At 45.1% G+C, this 20,483-nt stretch overlaps 1 protein-coding gene across 5 annotated transcripts in view; it reads right to left on the reverse strand.

The window, feature by feature from the left end:
• The window catches only part of AMPH (amphiphysin), a 145,758-nt gene that overhangs the window by 71,625 nt on the left and 53,650 nt on the right, over positions 1–20,483 (reverse strand). For 4 of the 5 annotated variants that reach the window (XM_040473001.1, XM_040472998.1, XM_040472996.1 and 1 more), the window contains exons 6-11: positions 19,888–19,973; positions 10,081–10,156; positions 8,873–8,955; positions 7,645–7,653; positions 6,569–6,707; positions 5,367–5,495 (exon numbers count right to left, since the gene is read on the reverse strand). In XM_040473001.1, coding sequence (XP_040328935.1) covers positions 5,367–5,495; positions 6,569–6,707; positions 7,645–7,653; positions 8,873–8,955; positions 10,081–10,156; positions 19,888–19,973 — 522 coding nt within the window. The remainder of the gene's footprint in view (positions 1–5,366; positions 5,496–6,568; positions 6,708–7,644; positions 7,654–8,872; positions 8,956–10,080; positions 10,157–19,887; positions 19,974–20,483) is intronic. The other variant, XM_040472997.1, reaches the window with a different exon arrangement.

Raw genomic sequence — 20,483 nt, forward strand, 5'->3', positions numbered from 1 at the left:
GGGGGGGGGGTTACCTGCTACAGAAAAAAAAATGTGGAAACAGGCAATTTCTTCCTTTCTGCCACTTGACAGGTAGAAGGGCAAGCAGGGACCCCGCTCCTAGCCCTGACCCTCAGGGGAGCCCCACACTTTCGAATTCCCTGAAATTTTCTAAGTCCTTCTCTGGTGGTGGTGGTTGTGGCTAGCAATGCTATCTGGTCAGGGCACCCACATGGGGCTGGCGCCCATCTCTCTTTGGAGCACTCTTGACCCTCTCTACATGGAGTACCTACCACACCCCCCAGGAACTCTGGGGCTCACATCCACCCAGTTGTCCTGGAACGTGGTGGCCACGCTTGTTTCCAAGAGGGTGGCTGGTGGGCAGATTGCCTCCACTGGGCAGCATGGCGTTTCACGTACGGAATCCCATCAGACTGACCACCAGAATGCTGCGGACAGGCTCATTTCAAGGGACTCGAATTGGTTATATGGACAGAAGCCCCCCTCTGAAAATATTTGCCCAGAGCCACGATCCCTCAGGAAAGCCCTGGTGGGAGAGGAGGGTGAACCGCGATCGTGAGAAGAGAAAGCAGTCCGAAACATCTTTTCTCAAAACATTTTTTGAAGAAAAAAAAAAAGAAACAACCTTGCATGTGTACATATGTGTGTGTATATAATATACATGATTGCTTTTTTTGGGCTTGATCTGTTAAAATCCTATTTATAGGCCATAAATTTGGTTTCCAGGGATATAATATCTTTTAAATCTTCGTTTTTAAACATGTTTCACCAAACGCCCACGTCCCTGGAACAGGTAGTACTTTGGGAGAAAAGGGAGATTATTTGAGAAACTCTGATTTAAACAAAAAGGGATTTTGTTACACAACTTCCCAGAGCCCTGGACATGCTGACACAAACTATGTAAAACAAAAGGGGGTGCAGCCCCTCCCAGCCTCCGATGACCAGGGACCCCCTTTTCACAGCATCTTATGGGATGGCATGGAAAATGCTGTCTTGAAAGAATAATGTGGGGCACCCAGGTGGCTCAGTCTGTTAAGCCTCCGACTTCGGCTCAGGTCAGAATCTCACAGTTCGTGGGTTCAAGCCCCGCGTCGGGCTCTGGGCTGACGGCTCAGAGCCTGGAGCCTACTTCAGATTCTGTGTCTCCCTCTCTCTCTGCCCCTCATCCACTCACACTCTGTTTCTGTCTCTCAAAAATGAATAAACTTAAAAAAAAATTTTAAAGAATAATTCAGGAACACACACACACACACACACACACACACACACACACCCCATAAGAGATTTCTTTCAATTTAGGTTCTTGGGAGGGAAAAATAAAGAGGGCTGGCAGTTCCATTTTTGTAATCACAAAACCAGAGAAGCAAGGTCAGCCCTGTGGTCTTGACATGAGGACCTCTCCCTGTAAGCAGGTAGGGATACTTCCCAGAGAAGATTCTATGATATAGTTAAGGTCTGGGGCCATTAGAGGGCTCTCTAGGCCTAATGGATTGGTTTCCAATCCCCGGATGCACTCAGGAGGGACTGTCGCCACCGTGAAGCTTGGTGTACGAGACGCACAAATCCATCAGAGGTGAGGAATATTTCAATCATCACACCTGGAGCTTCTGGGTGGGATTAATACAAACACTCTTCTTCCCCACTAAGTACATGATAAAAATAGTAAACTGGGGACATAAACCTATCTGTTCAATGTAGACTGACTTATTAAACTTTTAAAAAATATCACAATAAAACTGAAATGGACCGCTCCATATGATCATAAATATCATGTATCTGGGAGAGAAGAGCTTTTCAGATACATCTCAGCTTTCTAGCTTCCATGCAGCTGGCACTGCATTTTCTCCGGGCATTTCTGTTGATTCTTTTTCATCATCTATCTGTGCCTATCTAAAAACATCACAGCCCTGATGAGACCGTCCATTCCCTTAGAATATGTAACTTGACATATACTCTGATCAACACATCTAATATTACAAGCACACATGTACATGCACATGTATGTACATGTAAGTCCAATTGCCCGAAATATGGAGTATTTCAAGTCATACTATTTTTTAATTTAATGTTTATTTATTTTTGAGAGAGGGAGAGAGCGTGTGCGAGCAGGGCGGGGCAGAGAGGTGGGGAGGGACAGAGAGAGATGGGGAGGGGCAGAAAGAGGGAGGGGACAGAGGATCAGAAACAGGCTCCATGCTGACAGCAATGAGCCCAATGCGGGGCTCGCCCTCACAAACCGCTACATCGTGACCTGAGCCGAAGCTGGATGCTTAACTGACTGAGCCACCCAGGCACCTCTCAAGTCACACAATTTTTAAGTGCAGCAGTTATACATGGTCATACATGATATACACTTGACTCAGCTGGGTATTTCCCTGGGAGAAATCTGTTCATTCACTGTGGTACTTTGTTCGTGGCCATATATTTGTGCCACGAGGAAATCCTGGCCTAAAACAGTGGTTCTCATGGTGTGATCCCATGACCAGCAGTTGTCAGCATCACTTGGGAGCTTGTTAGGAATACAGATTCTTGGCCCCCACCCCAGAGCGGCTGAATCAGAAACTCTGGCCGGATGTGACCCAAAAGGAGTGAGAGAACGCACACTGGCCCTGTGGGTATCAAAAGAGGAACGAGCGACCGAGGGGACTGTCAAGATGGTTCAGGGACAGGCAGCGTTTGCATAATTTTATTGTATCTTTTTAAAATGCTTATTTATGGGGCGCCTGGGTGGCGCAGTCGGTTAAGCGTCCGACTTCAGCCAGGTCACGATCTCGCGGTCCGTGAGTTCGAGCCCCGCGTCGGGCTCTGGGCTGATGGCTCGGAGCCTGGAGCCTGTTTCCGATTCTGTGTCTCCCTCTCTCTCTGCCCCTCCCCTGTTCATGCTCTGTCTCTCTCTGTCCCAAAAATAAATAAACGTTGAAAAAAAAATTTTTTTAATGCTTATTTATTTCTTGAGAGAGAGAGAGAGAGAGAGAGAGAGAGAGAGAGAGAGAGAGACTCCCAAGCAGGCTCTGTGCTGACAGTGCAGAGCCTGATGTGAGGCTCGAACTCACAAATCGCGAGATCGTGACCTGAGCTGGAACCAAGAGTCAGATGCTTAATGGACTGAGCCACCCAGGCGCCCCAAAATAAAGCTAGATTCTATCACTCAATAAGCAAGGAAACAGACTGAAACATAAACCCTGCTTCACTCCCTTCTCTTGACATCGTGACATAAGACTCACACCCATTTAATCAACGGAAATGCTCTGGTCACATGCTGTGGTCCACCACAAGAGCCACGTTACCACAGAGTCAGAAAAAAACGACAGAAACCTCCTTCTGCCTCCTCTTGATTAAAAGAAAACAACATAAATGAAACTGAATCCCCCCAAATGCACCCCCATGATGTCTCTGGCGGTCAGTTCTTTCAGAATCCCCGAGCACACTGATGGAGGGGACACGTAGCCAGTATGGGGGGAGGGGTGCTTTCCTCCTCTTGCCACAGCCTTGGAGTGCTACACAAAGACAGCCAGGCTGGGCCCGGGCCAGGCCCCTGGTTGGTTGGTTCTGCTTAGAAAACTGCTTCCTCTTCCTCTGTCCCCGATTCCTGACTTCCCATGACTCCTATGCAACAGCATCATGAGAGTTAATGCTGTTAGAAGCACTCCGGGCCCCCGTCTAGCATTTGCAATTGTAAAAAGTGCTGTGATGCTTTTCTTTTCTACCAATGAAGAAACCTTATGTGAGCCAGCAAACTGCAAATAAAAAAACATTTTAAAGGAAAGAACACTTTTGAACCCCATCTTTGCTTCAGAACTAGTCTATGTGTCATGTTGCCTCTACTTTCGCTGCCTCAGGTGCTAAATGGAAGGGCCTTCAGCTAAGTACATGTGGCTTCTGGGTGACCACATTCTCTGTGGAGGGGACCAAGGGCAGGTTTTTGGAGGGCAGAGGGGAAAGCAACCTGAATAAGGGTATCATCGGCCGAAACACCCCCTATTTGAAAACTGATGAAGCACCAGAAAGAAGGGAGCTGAGCTGTTAGCAAATACAAATGGACAGCATAACGTGGAAATGAAAACTGCTCACGTTTGGTGCCAGGCCAACAGCTGGCTCCGAGAGAGCTAGCCCTGAGGGCATCTGGGTATCCACAGACATCACTTGTCCCTGCACTCATCCACGTGCAATTCTCCCTCCTCGAAAAGAGCTGCTAAATCACATTTCAAGGCCTCGCTAGCGCACCAAATCCCACATCTCATACAAACAACAGAAGAAGGACACTATTAGCTGAAAGTATTGTGCCTTATTGATGAATGCCCTTAAAAGCAACGACAAATTACGACGGGCTTCCGAGTGGCTATTTTCTGAGTTCTCTGTTATTAGTGCATTATTTCTGTTATTGTCAACAGGACGTGATTATAATTGGGATGTTGTACACAGTGTTGTTATTGATGTACTCAGTAATTATAGGGCTGCATTCTCACATCTTGTAAAATGTAGGTATTATTTGTGACCCTGAGGACGCTGGGAGCAACTAATACTGGCACGATTTTTCTGGGGACTTTCACTCTTAAAACAAAGAAATGGCTTTGATGGCATCAGGAACAGCTCTGGAAGTCAGGAATCTTCATTCTTGAGACAATGGGATGACCAAGTCGCTAGCAGAGGTAGACTTGCAGTCCACGAAGGTAGCTGTACCTGGGGCAGGTGTGCCCCGGGGTCTTTGAGACCAGGGCAATTGCGGATGCTTCTGTTTGCCAAACTAGGAAGGTCAAAAGGCTTAAAAATAGTCATCTCTTTCCATTGTATTTTCCTATTCTCTACTAGGAAGCAATACAAAAGAACTAACACAGGGCATAAAGACATGAATTCACACATACTGATGTTCCCCGAAGTGCTGGTAAAGAAACAGAAAAATTGAAAGCTACCTGGTCCATTCCTCAGATGGAATACTCTGGTTAAACATCTTCTTTTGAAAAAAGAAAACAGTAACATGACATGAAAAAAAGACGCTCAGTCAGATGAAGTAGAAAAGTCAGGAATACGTAACAATGCCATCTGAATTTTATGGTACAAATTCGGTATTTACCTAGAAAAATAGACTGAAGGAAAATAAACCAAAGTGCATTCATTTGTGGCTATGTCAGAGTGGTATGATTTAGGGGATTATGAAAATTCGTCATTTCACACTTTTCGGTGTTTCCAAACATTGTATGTACGTCTCCCATTTGAGAATGCTTTAGACATACCAAGTAATTAACAAACCTGATGACAGCTGAAATGATACTGCGGGCTCTAACATCTGCCACTTTTAAAGCTGGTCCCTGAGGGTCCCTCTGCCATGGAACTTCTGTGGACATCGCAGCTCCATACGAGGCACTTACCTGGGAAGGTGTCGTCACACTGATTTCCGGAACAAAGTTGTCCTCAAAGAAATTGATGATGTTCTCCTGCTGAAGTTCCTTTGTTGGAGTGACTTTGGGCAGAGGTGGGACAGGAGGCCCTTTCCTGGTCTACAAAACATCAGAAACACAAGCAAACTAATTCAGCCAAAGACAGCACGCGAGATGTGCAGAAATGCCACGGAACAGTGCTGGGCGGACGTATTGGTCACTGACTGAAATTTAGATACGTGTACAGAAACAAGAACACCTGATTGAGCAGAGAATGCTATCTCCCTTGGTGGCTCTCTGAGCACCGACAAGCAAGGGCCCCGTGAGAAATACTCCGGCAATGCCACTCCATTCATCTCAACACAAGCGCTACACGCAGGGCCAGGTGCCTATGCCTCTAAAGTTAAAACTAAGGCAACACCTTTCGTGGAGTCAACTGAAAAGGATTTCTCATTTCAGCAATAAATTGGAACTTGAACACTAACATCAGGAAAGTTTGTCACTGGAATCACTGAGACCGCCCATAGGTAGCACACATTGCACTCCCCACGTGAGTGTTTTCAGGAGTAAGAACTCGACAGAACAATTCCCTGGATCTTCTCACGACTTGCCTTACTTTCAAAGCCTGCACCACACTGGAGACTTTGAATCTTCCTGTAGGAACTTCATCTTCACCCGAAGTGGGGAAGACGAAGGCGGCCATGTTTCTCTGTATTTACCTTTTCTAATCTTTCCGGTTTCCCCCAATCATTTCTTCTAGACGCTTTTGTTGAGCTCGTGCGCCACACACTGTGGGTAGTACCCAAACTGTGAAATGGCGTATAAACATCACGGCTTTCTTGGCCATACTTGACCCAAGGGTAACCGAAAGTGCTGGAGGAAGGGAGGTCCTAGCAGAAGGCAGGACCGATCAGAGCCTTCTGAAAGCAAGAGGTGGGAGGAGAGGAGGGCATGGAAGGAAGCTGAGGTTGTGGAGAGAGGTCTCAACACACTCAAACGTAGGGTGTGTGAGGATGTAGGGCTCCAAACTGGAAAAACAGCTTGATTCCTTAGTGGTCATCACAATGCTGACAGCCTTGAAGTCTCCCCAACTGGAAACTCCTTTTGATGCCCCAGGACCCCAGGACTATCCCAGACAGGGGTCCTCATGCCGAGTTCTTCCATTTGCCCCAATATACTTGACCTCTTCCTACCTGTGAAGGTGACCTAGGCCTTGCCGGTGCAGGAGACGCAGGTGCCAGCGTGTGATTAGGACTAGCTGTTGGGCTCGGGATGGGCGAAGGCTCCTCTGGCGGCGATGGGGTCTTTGCGATGCGGAGAGGACCAGAATCGCTGGATGAACAAACACATGAGAGCACTTACGTTTCAGGGGTCCTTCAGCCCAAAGGAAGCCTGAGGCACAATAGGTTTTGGCTCTCGTCTAGCCCCCTTCTAGGTTAATTCTGGCTGTTATGTACAGTATTTATTATCCACTGGATGCCAGACCCCATTCGTAATACATCATCTCTAACCTCACAATACCCAGGCCTTGCTGTCCCCACAAAAAGCGGGGCACAGAGAGGTTAAAAACCCCTGAAGTCACTCAGCATTTTGCTGGCTCTGAACTCAGGCCTTGGGAATGCAAACCCTTTGTTCTCTCCACTGTGCCAAACAGGCTCTGCAAGAATCTTCCAAAGAGAAGCTGAACTAGCTGAGCCACTTTCAACTTCTAATTTCCTTCAGAATGTTACTAGGTCATAATCGATAGAAAAACCTACCCTGAAAATGATAAATTTTACGTTAAAGGCATCCTCAGGATAGTGCTGAGTAGGATTTTATAAGAGTCTTTTCTGATAACATTTGGAAACAAATTCATTACTTGTTCCCCTGTCTACACCTTATAAAACAATGACTGAACTCAGACGCCTTGACAGGCACGAACGAATTACGTGAAGGCAGAGTGTCAGCAATGTTTCCTGAGAACACACCGCATTCCTGGCACTGGGCCAGAGGCATGGGACCAGCTCAAAGGTGATGAGCAGGAGGAGGGCACTTGGGACACATCCTACTCTCTAAGACCTTCTAGCATCTACAGATTGAGGGAACAGCGTCTCTACCCCAAAATAAACTAGCGCATACACCACAGCATGATCTACATATTCAAGGGAGTGAGTCCTGCAGGGAACACGGATGGGCCACATGATTGAGACTACGTGCCAGCAATCATGTCCTCTGTCGGGAAGCGCGGATCCAATCTACACTCAACAGGGAGCCCACTGAGCTCACTCACCACCTCCTTCTGTGGAGGAATGTTGAAAAAAACCAAAGGAACATTTGGTAAGTGGCCATGGCCTCACTCTGTCTTCATTTTATCTGATTCAGCAACACTGAAGTGTTCAGACACGTTTGTTTCACATCTCTACGAGGGAGGACCCCCTAAGTTTTTCACGTGCTTTACAGCCAAAACACCCAATGTCATTGCGACGTTCCTCTTAAAACTTCCTCTTTGTTCCAAGTTCATGCTGAGATACTATATTGGAAACAGTGCTTCCTTCCATTCCTTTCATGTGTTCTTGTAGGGAATGTTCCTTTCCTTCGAAGGATAAGAGATCCTAAATGCTCACTTGGGATAGCAGCTGTAGCAGAGACTATTATGAGGATGGCTAATACAAAGAGTATCATTTAAGAAAATTAGTTCTCTATAGAGAAATCCAAACACTAACATGGGTAGGAGTGTGTGTTTTTATAAAGGTATATGTAGGACTCTATATGATGATTGATGTTGAAATTGCAAATAGAGAATGTCAGGACTGCATATTACCTTACAAGCCATTTAGTTCAATACCATCTTTTTTTTTGCTGTTGATTAAAAAAAAATGAGATCTTCACCCAAAGGATTAATGGACTCACTCAAGGAATGCAAAGCCTATTAACTGCAGGATCACAAACCTGAAAGCTGGGTCTTCTGATTTCCAGCCCAAGGCTCATGAGCCTGCCTTCCTTGAACATATGATGCCTGAGAAGGATCGGTGTATTTGACCGACTGACTCACAGAATCAACGTGCAACAGGACCAAAACAATGCAGTGTTTGCGAGGTCAAGTCAGGAGGTAAGATGATGGTGAGGTGTCAATTACTTCCCAAAATGGATTCATTGAAGATCCAGCACTGACGATAAGCATAAGGACTAAGTGCTGGGAGTTTAGGAATTCCTTTCTTCTCCAAAGAAAGTAACAGGTGCACAACCAGAAATTACATGTTAAAAATGTATACCCTGGCCGACAGGTCCCGTGGAAAATGGAGACAGGCAGATAGTCAATTCTACGGTGACAATGACCAAAGCCCACAGTGAGTAAATTTAAAGGCTAAAGGTTAAGGTGAACACAGAACAGAGTCTGACAGTGGAAAGGCTCCTTAGTGTTAGAGTTTTCTAAAAGGATTAAAATAGCATGGACTGGTGCAGACTGCAGAAATTGCAACAAGCATTGCATGAACTTGGGTCTCAAGAGCACGGCCTACCTGGGAGCTCCTTGAATGGTGAAGGCCTTGTCAGCGTGCTGGTCGCCCAGCTTCGTCATCACTTCGTACAATTTGTGGCAAAGCTAAAGGGATGGAGACCATTGGTCTGTTAGCTGTAAGTCATTCTGGTGCCGATTCAGGCTACTGCCCTAAGAGAGGAGGAAGCATTTACTGAAAAACTGAGAACCTCAACGACGATAGGGATGGCCTCAGGATACCTTTAAATTCTGCAAATGGACAATCTAAAACTCATATCAAGGGGCGCCTGGGTGGCTCAGTCGGTTGAGTGTCCGGCTTCAGCTCAGGTCATGATCTCGAGGTTCATGAGTTCAAGCCCGGCGTCAGGCTTTGCGCTGACAATGTGGAACCTGCTTGAGAGTCTCCCTCTTTCTCTGCCCCTCCCCTGCTCTTTCTCTCTCTCTTTCAAACTAAATACATAAAAATTAAAAAAAAAAAAACAAACTTATGTCAAAACTGAAAGGCCACAAACACAAATAAACTTTTAAAAAACCAAAATACATTTCTCAACCAGAGTACAGAATGGAAAACAAACCCTTATTGTTTCTGCTGACTCTGCTAGAGATAAAGTCGTACGACCACCCTGCTGAACTAAGACAATATTAGTTGACGACAGGACTGCTGACTGAATGCTCAGATACCAATTTTTCCTCAGCCTCAAAAAGTATCACTTTTAAACGCCAACTTTTATTTTAAAGGATTTTTTTTTTCAATGTTTATTTATTTTTGGGACAGAGAGAGACAGAGCATGAACGGGGGAGGGGCAGAGAGAGAGGGAGACACAGAATCGGAAACAAGGCTCCAGGCTCTGAGCCATCAGCCCAGAGCCTGACGCGGGGCTCGAACTCACGGACCGCGAGATCGTGACCTGGCTGAAGTCGGACGCTTAACCGACTGCGCCACCCAGGCGCCCCAAATGCCAACTTTTAAAGCTGACTGGAAACAAAAACCAAACAAAACAAGACTGTGAGACTGTGACAGGGAGAAAAAGCATTTCGGAAGAGGAACGAAGACCGGCCAGGATTCCTGAGGGCCTGGAGGAATACTGGAGAAATACCACTGAGAGTAATAACACGCTATGAAAACAAACTCGCAAGTAAGTGACAATGCTACGCCATTTCATTTGCTTTCAGAAAAAAAAAAAAGTTCACTTATTTTATGTCCCATAAGGAAAAATAATCGTTACTTACCACCGCTATTTCCTTATGAAACTTGGCCTCGAGGCTGGAAACATTTTTGAAAGTGTTGACATAAAACCCAACTCGTCTGCCATGTAGAGACACAAAGAGGAAAGAAGAATAGGGAAAGACCGGTCAGCAAAACCGCATTTGTAATGGCAATGAAATGCATTAGGAACAGGTTTCCTTTATATAATTGTGACTAACACTGGGCCACATCTGCTGGCCCACAGCACAATCTCTCCAAAGGCAGTGGACGTGCGGAGACAGTGGCTCTCACAACATGGGGAACACCAGGACTGCATTTCAGATTCTGCAGGTCTCAGATAGGGGTGGAGGATGTGCATTTAAAAAAAATTTTTTTTGGGGGCGCCTGGGTGGCGCAGTCGGTTAAGCGTCCGACTTCAGCCAGGTCACGATCTCGCGGTCCGTGAGTTCGAGCCCCGCGTCGGGCTCTGGGCTGATGGCTCAGAGCCTGGAGCCTGTTTCCGATTCTGTGTCTCCCTCTCTCGCTGCCCCTCGCCCGTTCATGCTCTGTCTCTCTCTGTCCCAAAAATAAATAAACGTTGGAAAAAAAAATTTTTTTTAAGTTTATTTATTTTTGAGAGAGAGAGAGATGCAGAGCGTGAGCAGGGGAGACAGAGAGAAATAGGGAGACACAGAATCTGAAGCAGGCTCCAGGCTCCGAGCTGTCAGCACAGAGCCCAGCACAGGGCTCAAACCCATGAACCGTGAGATCGGGACCTGAGCCAAAGTCCAACGCTTAACTGACTGGGCCACCCAGGCGCCCTAGGATTTGCATCTCCAACAGGCTCTAAAGGTAACACTGAGGCTGCTGCTCCTGTAGACGGAACACATTTGGAACCACTGCCCTAAGAGTCTGCTTATATTTTAGACGTGTGTCTTGTAAAGGGCTGGAGAGAGAGAAGCTTTTCATTAATTTTTATGACATATACATACTATCATTTTGGATTCTGAAATGTGGTGGACAGGGAGAAATAGAAAACCTACCGATTAACTACAATTCCTCAGCTAAAGTAAGAGGGCCAAATAAAGACACAAGGTGTCCATTCACAGTATCTCAAACAGGTTTGTGAAGCAAAGCCAGGGGGTGGGACTTTTAGGTCCCTAATAGTAAGCACACCCGTCAACCCCAAGGGTTCAGCCCAGTACCTCCTGAATGGGCTCCCTTTGCTCTAAATGAGGACACTGTATTAATTCAATCTTTCTGAATCCATCTAATAAATTACTACTTTGATTTCATTCATGTTCTTGTTTCAATGACGTTCTCAAAAATAACTCCAGAATCCTGACTGGTTCATGAGATTCTAAATCCCAAGTAAGAACTTAGATGCCAGAAACATTAGACAGGCCAGATATATGGAATAAACATATACTCGGGGGGGCCCCCCCCCCCCAGGTTGTAATAAGAATAATTTATTGTTTAATATATAATTTTGTTATTTAATAATAACTTATTACTGGGGAGTAAGAATGTGCCTGTACACAGGAGGGCCCCTCTTATTTCAACAATGACATGAAAGCATAGATAAAAGGGGACCTTCCTATTTAGCTGTGTCTTGTGCTGAGCAAGATTCCAATAAGCCGAGCGGACGAATGTTCCATTATCACTAAAGCCAATAGAAAGAGCTGCCATGTAATAGACACCTTTATTTATTCCCTCACTTAATTCTTGTAACTACCTCCAGAGTAGTGAGCCTCATTTTACATCCAGGTCACCCGAGGCACAGACATACTAATTGTCCAAGGTCTCGTAATTAATAACCGGAGAACCTGTGTTTGGATCCAAAAGGAGGAAAACCAATAGAAAAGCACGGACTGTGTGACAAGAAATTCTGCTTAAGCACGAGTATCATGATTTCTGTTCTCTCCAATGAATTAGGGTTTAGAATTTTAACAAGATAAAAGATAAAAACCCAATTTAGAGATTCAGAGATGAAATAATGGTTAAGTACCATGTGAAACTCCAGTTAAGACTTACTTTTTCTACATCTTAACCTGTGCCTTAAGTTCCTACCGTGTTCCACTTAATTTTTTTTTTTTATTTTAGAAGACTAGTTTACTTGGGTTTCATCTTTCAGCTTTATTGAGGTATAGCTGATAATTAAAATGGTGAGATATTTCAAGTGTACATTGTGGTGACCTGATTCACAATTGTGAATGGTTCCCCCATCTAGTTAAGTAACACAGCTCTCACTTCATAAATGTATCCTCTGTGTGTGAACATTTAACTTCTACACTCAGCACATTTCAATTATAGAATATAGTGTTATCAGCTATAGTTACCATGTTTTACATCAGATCCTCAGACCTTACTCACAGCTAAAAGTGTATACCTTTTTACCAACCTCTCCCTATTTCCCTACCTCCTAGCCCCGGACATCCACTTTCCTACTTTCCATTTCTATGAATTTGCCTTCCCCCACCCAGATTCCACATATAAGGGATAGCATGCAGTAGAATCACCTTGCACACATCAGCATGGCTGTCATCAGAAAGACCAGATAACAAGTGGTAGCAAGGATGTGGAGAAAAGGGACCCCTTGTGTACTGTCGGTGGGAATGGAAATTGGTGCAGCCACTGGGGAAAACTCCTCAGAGAGGTAAAAATAGGACTACCATACGACCCAGTGATCCCACTTCTGGAGATACGTCTGAAGGAAATGAAACCAGGAACTCAAAGAGATACAGGCACTGCCCTATTCACTGCAGCGTTATTCATAAGAGCCAAGAGATGAAAACAATCCAAGTGTCCATCAACCGGGGAATGATTAAAGAAGGTGTGGGGTGCCTGGGTGGCTCAGTCGGTTAAGTGTCCACCTTCGGCTCAGGTCGTGATCTCGCGGTCCGTGAGTTCGAGCCCCGCGTTGGGCTCTGTGCTGACAGCTCAGAGCCTGGAGCCTGTTTCAGATTCTGTGTCTCCCTCTCTCTCTGGCCCTCCCCCATTCATGCTCTGTCTCTCTCTGTCTCAAAAAAAAATAAATGTTAAAAAAAAAATTAAAATAAATAAATAAATAAATAAAAAGAAGGTGTGACATGTATATACACACACACACGTATATGCATATATACATACAGGATACGTACACCTGCATATATATATATACATATATATGAATATACATATACACACAGACATATATTGTGTATATTATTTCATATCAAAATAAAAATAGGTGAATTGAGAGACATAATCACTGTAGATACTAAACATTAAGTGGAACATACGTCTTTGTCCGGTTTGTTTCACTCAGCATAATGCCCTCATGGTCCATCCATATTATCCCAAATGGCAGAATCTCCCCCTTTTTTTTTTTTTTGAAAGAGAGCATGAGTGAGCAAGGGAGGGGCAGAGGGGGAGAGCGAGCGAGCAAAACCTAAGCAGGCTCCATGCCCAGCGTGGAGCCTGACATGGGGCTTGATCTCATGACCATAAGATCATGACCTGAGCACTGAAATAAAGAGTTGGATGTTCATCTGACTGAGCCACCCAGATGCCCCTCCTTTCTTATGGCTGAATAATATTCCATTGTGCGTGTGTGTGTATATGTGTGTCTGTGTGTATATATTGATAGGTGACAGACAGATAAACAGACATATATTAATAAAGAAAATCCTGGCACAGGGTGTTTGGGAAATAGCAACTACTTGGGAGGGTCAGATCAGAAGCTTGGGAGATAAGAGCAGTGAGGCAGGCCTGTGCGCTGGGGCAGGGGATCTTCCCGACCGTGAAGTATGCGTTTATTTGCAGGCAGTGGTTATTTGCAGCCCCTAGCCATGTGTGGGACAGGGGAATGGAGAGGACCTGTGTTTGAGGAAGCTAACAAAGCAGCACCTGTACAGGAGGGGAGTTTGCAGGTGCGCTGACAACATTGGGCAGAGGGTCCAGCTCACCGTATGTGGCAGAGAAGACTTCCGGCGGCACTGTAAGTGCCAACTCAGGACCCCCATCAACCGGTCATTCCTCATACCTCCCGTCATTCAATTGCTCAACGAAGGGCCTATCCACTCTGGGTTCATGCCTAGGGGTGGGCTCCGGGGGCTCCAGGAACACACAGTCCACTTACAGGAGTCCCCGAGGGGAGGATTCATGAACACACACTTCACCCACGCTGGTGAGTGAAAGACGCAGAATGCCAATGTTAAAGTTACCACGAGAGGCCATACACAATTGAATACCAAAAATGAGTAGGTTCAGACAGAAACAGCTACAGGAACTGAGAAGATGGGGGAATTGACAGGCCCTGTGCCAGCTGCAAACGTCTGCTTGAGAGGATCAACTTGGGCTGGCCCGAAGGAGGGTCAGATTTAAATAGACGGCAGGTGCAGATGGATGGGGGAGGGGGTGTAGCTGAAGTTCATTGGCGGGGACTGCTTTGTTTTCATTGATTTTTCACTATGACGAACAAAACCCTAACGATGACCTACGAATGAAAACTCGGTGCATGGCTCGACTATTTCCTTAGAATAAGTGCCTTGAGTGCAAATGCTGTGTGAGAGGCACAGACCACAGAGGCTCTGGTGTGCACTTCCAAGCTGCCCCCATGGGGGCGGGGTCCTTCTACTTCCTTGACGTTCAGTGCGAAGTTGCACAAAACCTTCGGGAATATGATGGGCGAGAGTTTGCACCCGGCTGCCTTTTATAGTTATATTCCTTCAATTAAGGTTAATACTTTTTTCTTCATTTACTTAATAGCCGTTTATATTTCTTCTTTTGCGAGTAACCTATTCATTTTTTATGTTCATTTCTTAGTGCTCCCCCCCCCTTTTATTTAGAAGGTTAACTGCTATTAAACATAGTGATTCTTGGAGACATTAAGCAAAAAAACAAGAATTCCCGTTCTTCTACCTGTTAGTTTTGCTTTCTGATATATAGCGTATCTTGTTTATATCAATTATTATTTAGAGAAATAAGTGGTGTGGTGCCAGAAAGAAATAAAGACCTTGTTTAACACGACTAAACAGTTATCAAATGATTTTCTAATATTTTTGTGGCTCATTTTAGAATTTCGAAGTTAAGTCAACTAGGATGTGTTTAACTTAGAAAAAAATGTGTTGGACATTTTTGATGTAATTCGTCATATGAGGGTTTTCTTCAAGTTATGAAATTGGAGACTCTTTCGAAGTAGGGCCTGCCTGTAAGCAGGTCACTACTACAGGCCTAGCGCCTGATACGGCACCAGGGCAGAGCAGGTGTGCAAGTAAATATTCAATGAATGAACGAATGAGCCAACAAACGTGGCACTCATTCCACTGGAAGGGCATATGCTGACTGTTGCCCTTGGCTTGTAAAAACCTGATGTCACCAGCAGGGAACCAGACATCCACAGAGTACTGCTTTTACGTGTTTGCAAGGTATTCCACACGCTCTTCATAAACAAGGGACTAAGACATTACCATGTCCCCGAAGGACTCCTCTGAGGCATCCTCAGGCCCCTTCAGGTTAGCTCTCAAGCCCCACTTCATTTCTTTATTAAGATGGTTTTTTCTTCTTGGAAACAATGGGAAGGATTGTCAGCTGAGCTGTCACAGCAGTGCAGGCCAGGACACTCCCCTCAGCACTTCCCTCAGGGAAATCTGCAGGGGTGGGGCTGGGCGGGGGGGTCACTGCGACCCCCTCACCACAACCCCCCCGCAATGGAAGAAGCATCCTGTGCCATCCGTCACTTACCAGGGGGGTGGAGTGGGAGAGCGAAGAACTTTCTCCTAGCTGGCCCCTGCTCCTCTGGGCCCCTGACACTCCCTCCTCTGAGATTCATGCCGCACATATTCGGCCCTGTACGGCTCATCTACCAACCCCCAGGCCGCCACCCCACTGACTGTCCACAGCGCACATCTCCTGATTCCCTTCGCTCTCCTTCACCGAATCCTAACACGAACACAGCAGACCTCGACATCCGACTCTTAAACCAAGAAACAAACTCGTAACTCACATGCTTATTCAAATAAATTCTGCTGCGGATCCTGGGTCTTGCCATCCATGGCTCACAACTGATAGGAGACAATCAAGAGGCCTGCTCCCTAACCTAATTTCCTAGACCACAAGATCCTTCATTCATTCACTTCTGTTCCACTTGTTGATTTTTTTTTTCTTAATCTCTCTGAGATCAGTGCCCCTTTCCTTCCAGGTTGTCGTCCCCCTCAGGCTGGGCATCTTGCTTTCTCAAGCTCGGGCCCTGTGGCATACCTCTCACCACTGGCTGGTCGCGGTGCCAACACCTCGTCTTTATCCCCCTGTCCCCTACTGGCTCCAGAAATCCCCAGTCCTAAATCATCCCAACCTGTGCCGCTGCCACTGTCGGCTTCTCAAAATGATACCAGTTATTTCAAATTAATTTTTTAACGCTTATTTATTTTTGAGAGAGAGACAGAGGGTGGGGGAATCGGAAGCAGGCTCCGGGCTCCAGCACGGAACCCGATGCGGGGCTCAAACCCATGAACCGCAAGATCATGACTTGAGCCAAAACCGGACACTTAACTGACCGAGCCCCTCAAAATGATACCGGTTAATTTTAGAAGGCTTCCCCTGCCCACTCCTCCCCCTGTATCTGCTACCACTATTCCTCAGGCCCAGCATAGTCAAGATCCTCAAATAAGAGATGATATCCTTCTACATCATCAACCATGGCGTCTCCAACGGCTGCAGTCAGGTTTCTGACCCCGCCATCAGCTGGAGCCTGTCTGGAGGCTCACCAAGACAATACACCCTTAGTCTCCGCTGCTTGACCTCCGTTTTGTGAATGATTCTCCTGGCACGCCTTCACTTTTAAAACTCTCGCCATTCTTGGGCTTTTTAAGATACTACTCTCCCGGGCCTCCTCCTACATCTGTGATCATTCCTTCTCAGGGACTTCTGCACTTTCCTTAAATAGCGGAGCTCTCATTCCTCAACCCACCACAGCAGGGAGGCCGGAAGACACAAATAACTGCAATTTCAAGGTGGAGTAATATGGCTGGGAAGAAAACATATGTATAATAAGACAATGTTATGAACTAAGCTTTATTTATGAAAGGCTGCGTACGGTCTCATTTTACATAAGGAGAAGTCCTAAATGCAGACAATCAGGATTTACAGGCAACACCACAGAGGTGTTTTTAAGTGCCAGCTTCAGGATGTATAAACGCGACGATCTTCGGCAAAGTGTTTAACCAGTATGATCCCGAGCTTCCTCGTTTGTGAGGTGGGGATATATGCAATTGTGACGATTGAGGTTATGTGTGTAAAGTGAATAAACTGATACTTGGAAAATACAAAGTATTCAACAATAATGAGCGCTCTCTTCTCCTCTCGTATAAACACAGTACACACAATTACTGCGGTTGAATAATGTAGGTCTAGTCAAAAACCATGGTATATATAAAGAGTATATACAAAGGCCCAAGCTAGGATTGGATCAAAGGGCAGGACCTGACTGACGTAAAAAGGAAAAACCCTTGAGTGCGGAAATAAGTCACAGTGGATTAAAAAGCACTGAAGCAGGGCACTGGGGTGGCTCGGTTGAGCTTCCAACTTTAGCTCAGGTCATGATCTCACGGTTCGTGAGTTCGAGCCCCACATCGGGCTCGCTGCTGTCAGCACAGAGCCCGCTTCAGATCCTCAGTCCCCCTTTCTCTGCCCCTCCCCCACTCACACTCTCTCAAAAATGAACAAACATTTAAAAACAAAGAGCACTGAAGTATTTATATTGTATATGGCAGATAAGGGGAATGGCTTCTCTCCAAAACTTGTCCTTCAAATATTCCCATTGTGTTTAAGTTCCTCTAAAGTCTTTCATATTACAAGATACTCTGACAATTACTTATTTTGAATGACCAAATACTATCTGGGGAAGACACATAAGCCTGAAACCTCATCAGTCAATGCTAGTTTAGGATGCTTATCGAGAACATTAAGAAGAAATATTTTTGTTCCATACCCAATACGTATTAAGGCAAATAATACCCACCTTTGGGGAATTTTGGCAATTTTCCTGGGAGTATTATCTCATAATTGGAAGTGTTGAGCGTTGTGGTACCTAAGTTCTCATAAAGATCAGTTTAAAAAGCAATTGGGTAAGTAATGACATTTGAGATCACAAAAATTCCTTTAGAGGGGAAATGAACAGGAGAACTGTTTAAATTGTATGCAAATCACAACTGGTGTTGGGGATGTTGAGGAAGATGATAAGCTGGGGAGAACTCCTGGCTGACATTTCATGAGTCAGCCTTGATGAGGACAAAGACATGGGTGCCAACGATGTGCATAAAGATTTTGGATACAAGTATTTTTTGAAATATAAGAATGAAAAAATATACTTCTTAAAAAACCCATAATTTCATATGATTTGTGACTTTATCTTCTTTTTAAAATTTATTTGAGAGAGAGAGAGAGAAAAAGCACAAGCAGGGGAGAGAGGCAGAGGGGCAAAGGGAGAGAGAAAGACTCTCAACCAGGCTCTGCACTGAGCATGGGGTTCAGTCCCACAACTCTGGGATCATGACCTGACCCAAAATCAAGAGTCAGACACTCAACTGGCTGAGCCACCCAGGTGCCCCTATAATTTGTGGTTTTAAATAGGCACGAATGACTCCATGAAAGTTATGAATAGATATTTGCCTCAACAGGAGGGTGATGAGGGGATGGGTGGTGGCAATGAGAATACGGAGGCAGAGACCAATCCGGAAGACCACAGAGAAAGGATAAATTGATTCCTTTGATGGTCCTCTGGCTTCCCATAGTTAATGATGCCAAAGCTTTGAGGCGGGGAGCCCAAGAATGACAGTACCAAAAAGAGAAATGCAGGTGTGGAAAGAATGAGTAAATTCAGATGAGCGAGGAGTTAATTTCACACATGTTGAACCTTGGGTTATGGCTGGACATTGAAGTGGGATGCCTTACAGGCTGATTCTAGAGTGAACTGGCCGAAATTTCCTCTAGTTATTTCAAAAATAAACACGGAGTGGACACAAACACGGACAAACTCCACTCTAGACCCTCAAAACGCTTACAGTTTTGAAGGATAAGTAGGACTTCCAGAATTTTTAGATAGGAAGGTTTCGAGGATGCCAGTCTGGTTGGAAACCGGGCCAGAGGATTTGTCTTAAAGCAATGTTGCATAGCAAGTGCAAATGTGTTTATATGGCATGGTCACATGAGGTGCCGATGGAAATTGAGAGGCGGAAGTCCCCACTGCATCCAACAGCTTCTTGGTTCTACCATTGAGGGGGGAAAATAAGACAAGGGATGGAAAATGCACTTAATGCCATGAGAAATGCAGAGTAACCATAAAAGAAAAATATTTAGTGCTTAAAATGGGAATGCAGTTCAGGTTAAAAAGGTCAGAGCTGAAAGCACAGGGTTTGGCATCCAAGCCTGAAGACCAGATGACCTCTGGGGATCAAGGGAGTTCTGCCAAGAGCTAATGGGGTATCCTTGTAAATTTCAAAGTTAAGGGCAATTCTCCTGTTGCCTCTTTCTGAGATGGAAGACTCCACTTGAGAAATATATCAAGGTCTAAAAACTGTGTCATCAATATAGCAGCTGGTAGCTTCATGTGGCTATTTAAATTTAAATGAGTCAAAGCAAAATAAATTAAAAATTCACTTCCTCACACCATACGAGCCATATTCCAAGAGTTCAACAGCCAGCCACGTGTGGCAGACAGCTACCATTCTGAAAAGCACACATATATAGATACATAGAACGTTTTGCCAGGTTCGATGGCCCTGAAGAATCACAAACAATAAAGATAAGAGAAGGGATATCGCCTCTTCTCAATCTTCTAAATGGGACACGTACACCCTGCACAGAAACTTTACCTTGACCATAACGATGGTAACTCCTCTTGTAAGTCAACGTTAAACTCTTCAAATACTTTCTGTGCTTTCTGAAATTCCTCTTCTGCCTAGAAAGGACACATTGACACGTGTTTACGCTAAAAAAAAAAGTCTCACTGAAACACAAGCCACTGTTATGTACAACAACAGCACTGAACATAAAATAGGAATAGCTTTATGGCATCCAAGAAACATTTTGAGAAGGACAGAAATTTGTCTGGTTATAATCCACAAAACCGTTTCCGATAAGAAACACGAAGTCTTACTGAGACACAGAAACTGACTCAATTACAATGGGTGCTTTTGTAATCTGGCAGATCCATTCATGCCACAAAACGGGTTAACTGTCACATGCACTGCTCTGCTCTGGATACTGCACACGGATGCTTCCCAAAGAGCTCCCAGTCTACCGGGAAGTGAAAATAATTACATTACAAGATAGTGTTGCAGAGCATGCTATTGGGGAAGATGATATAGAAACAGAGAAGGTTCCACAGGGAAAGTGATATTCTAATGGACTCTTGAAGAATCAGCAAATGTTTGCTAAAGAAGGGGGTGGACAGGGGCGCCTGGGTGGC

This window comes from Herpailurus yagouaroundi, unplaced genomic scaffold (genome assembly GCF_014898765.1).
Source record: "Herpailurus yagouaroundi ecotype Mexico unplaced genomic scaffold, PumYag 100, whole genome shotgun sequence".
Taxonomy (NCBI): Eukaryota; Metazoa; Chordata; class Mammalia; order Carnivora; family Felidae; genus Herpailurus; species Herpailurus yagouaroundi.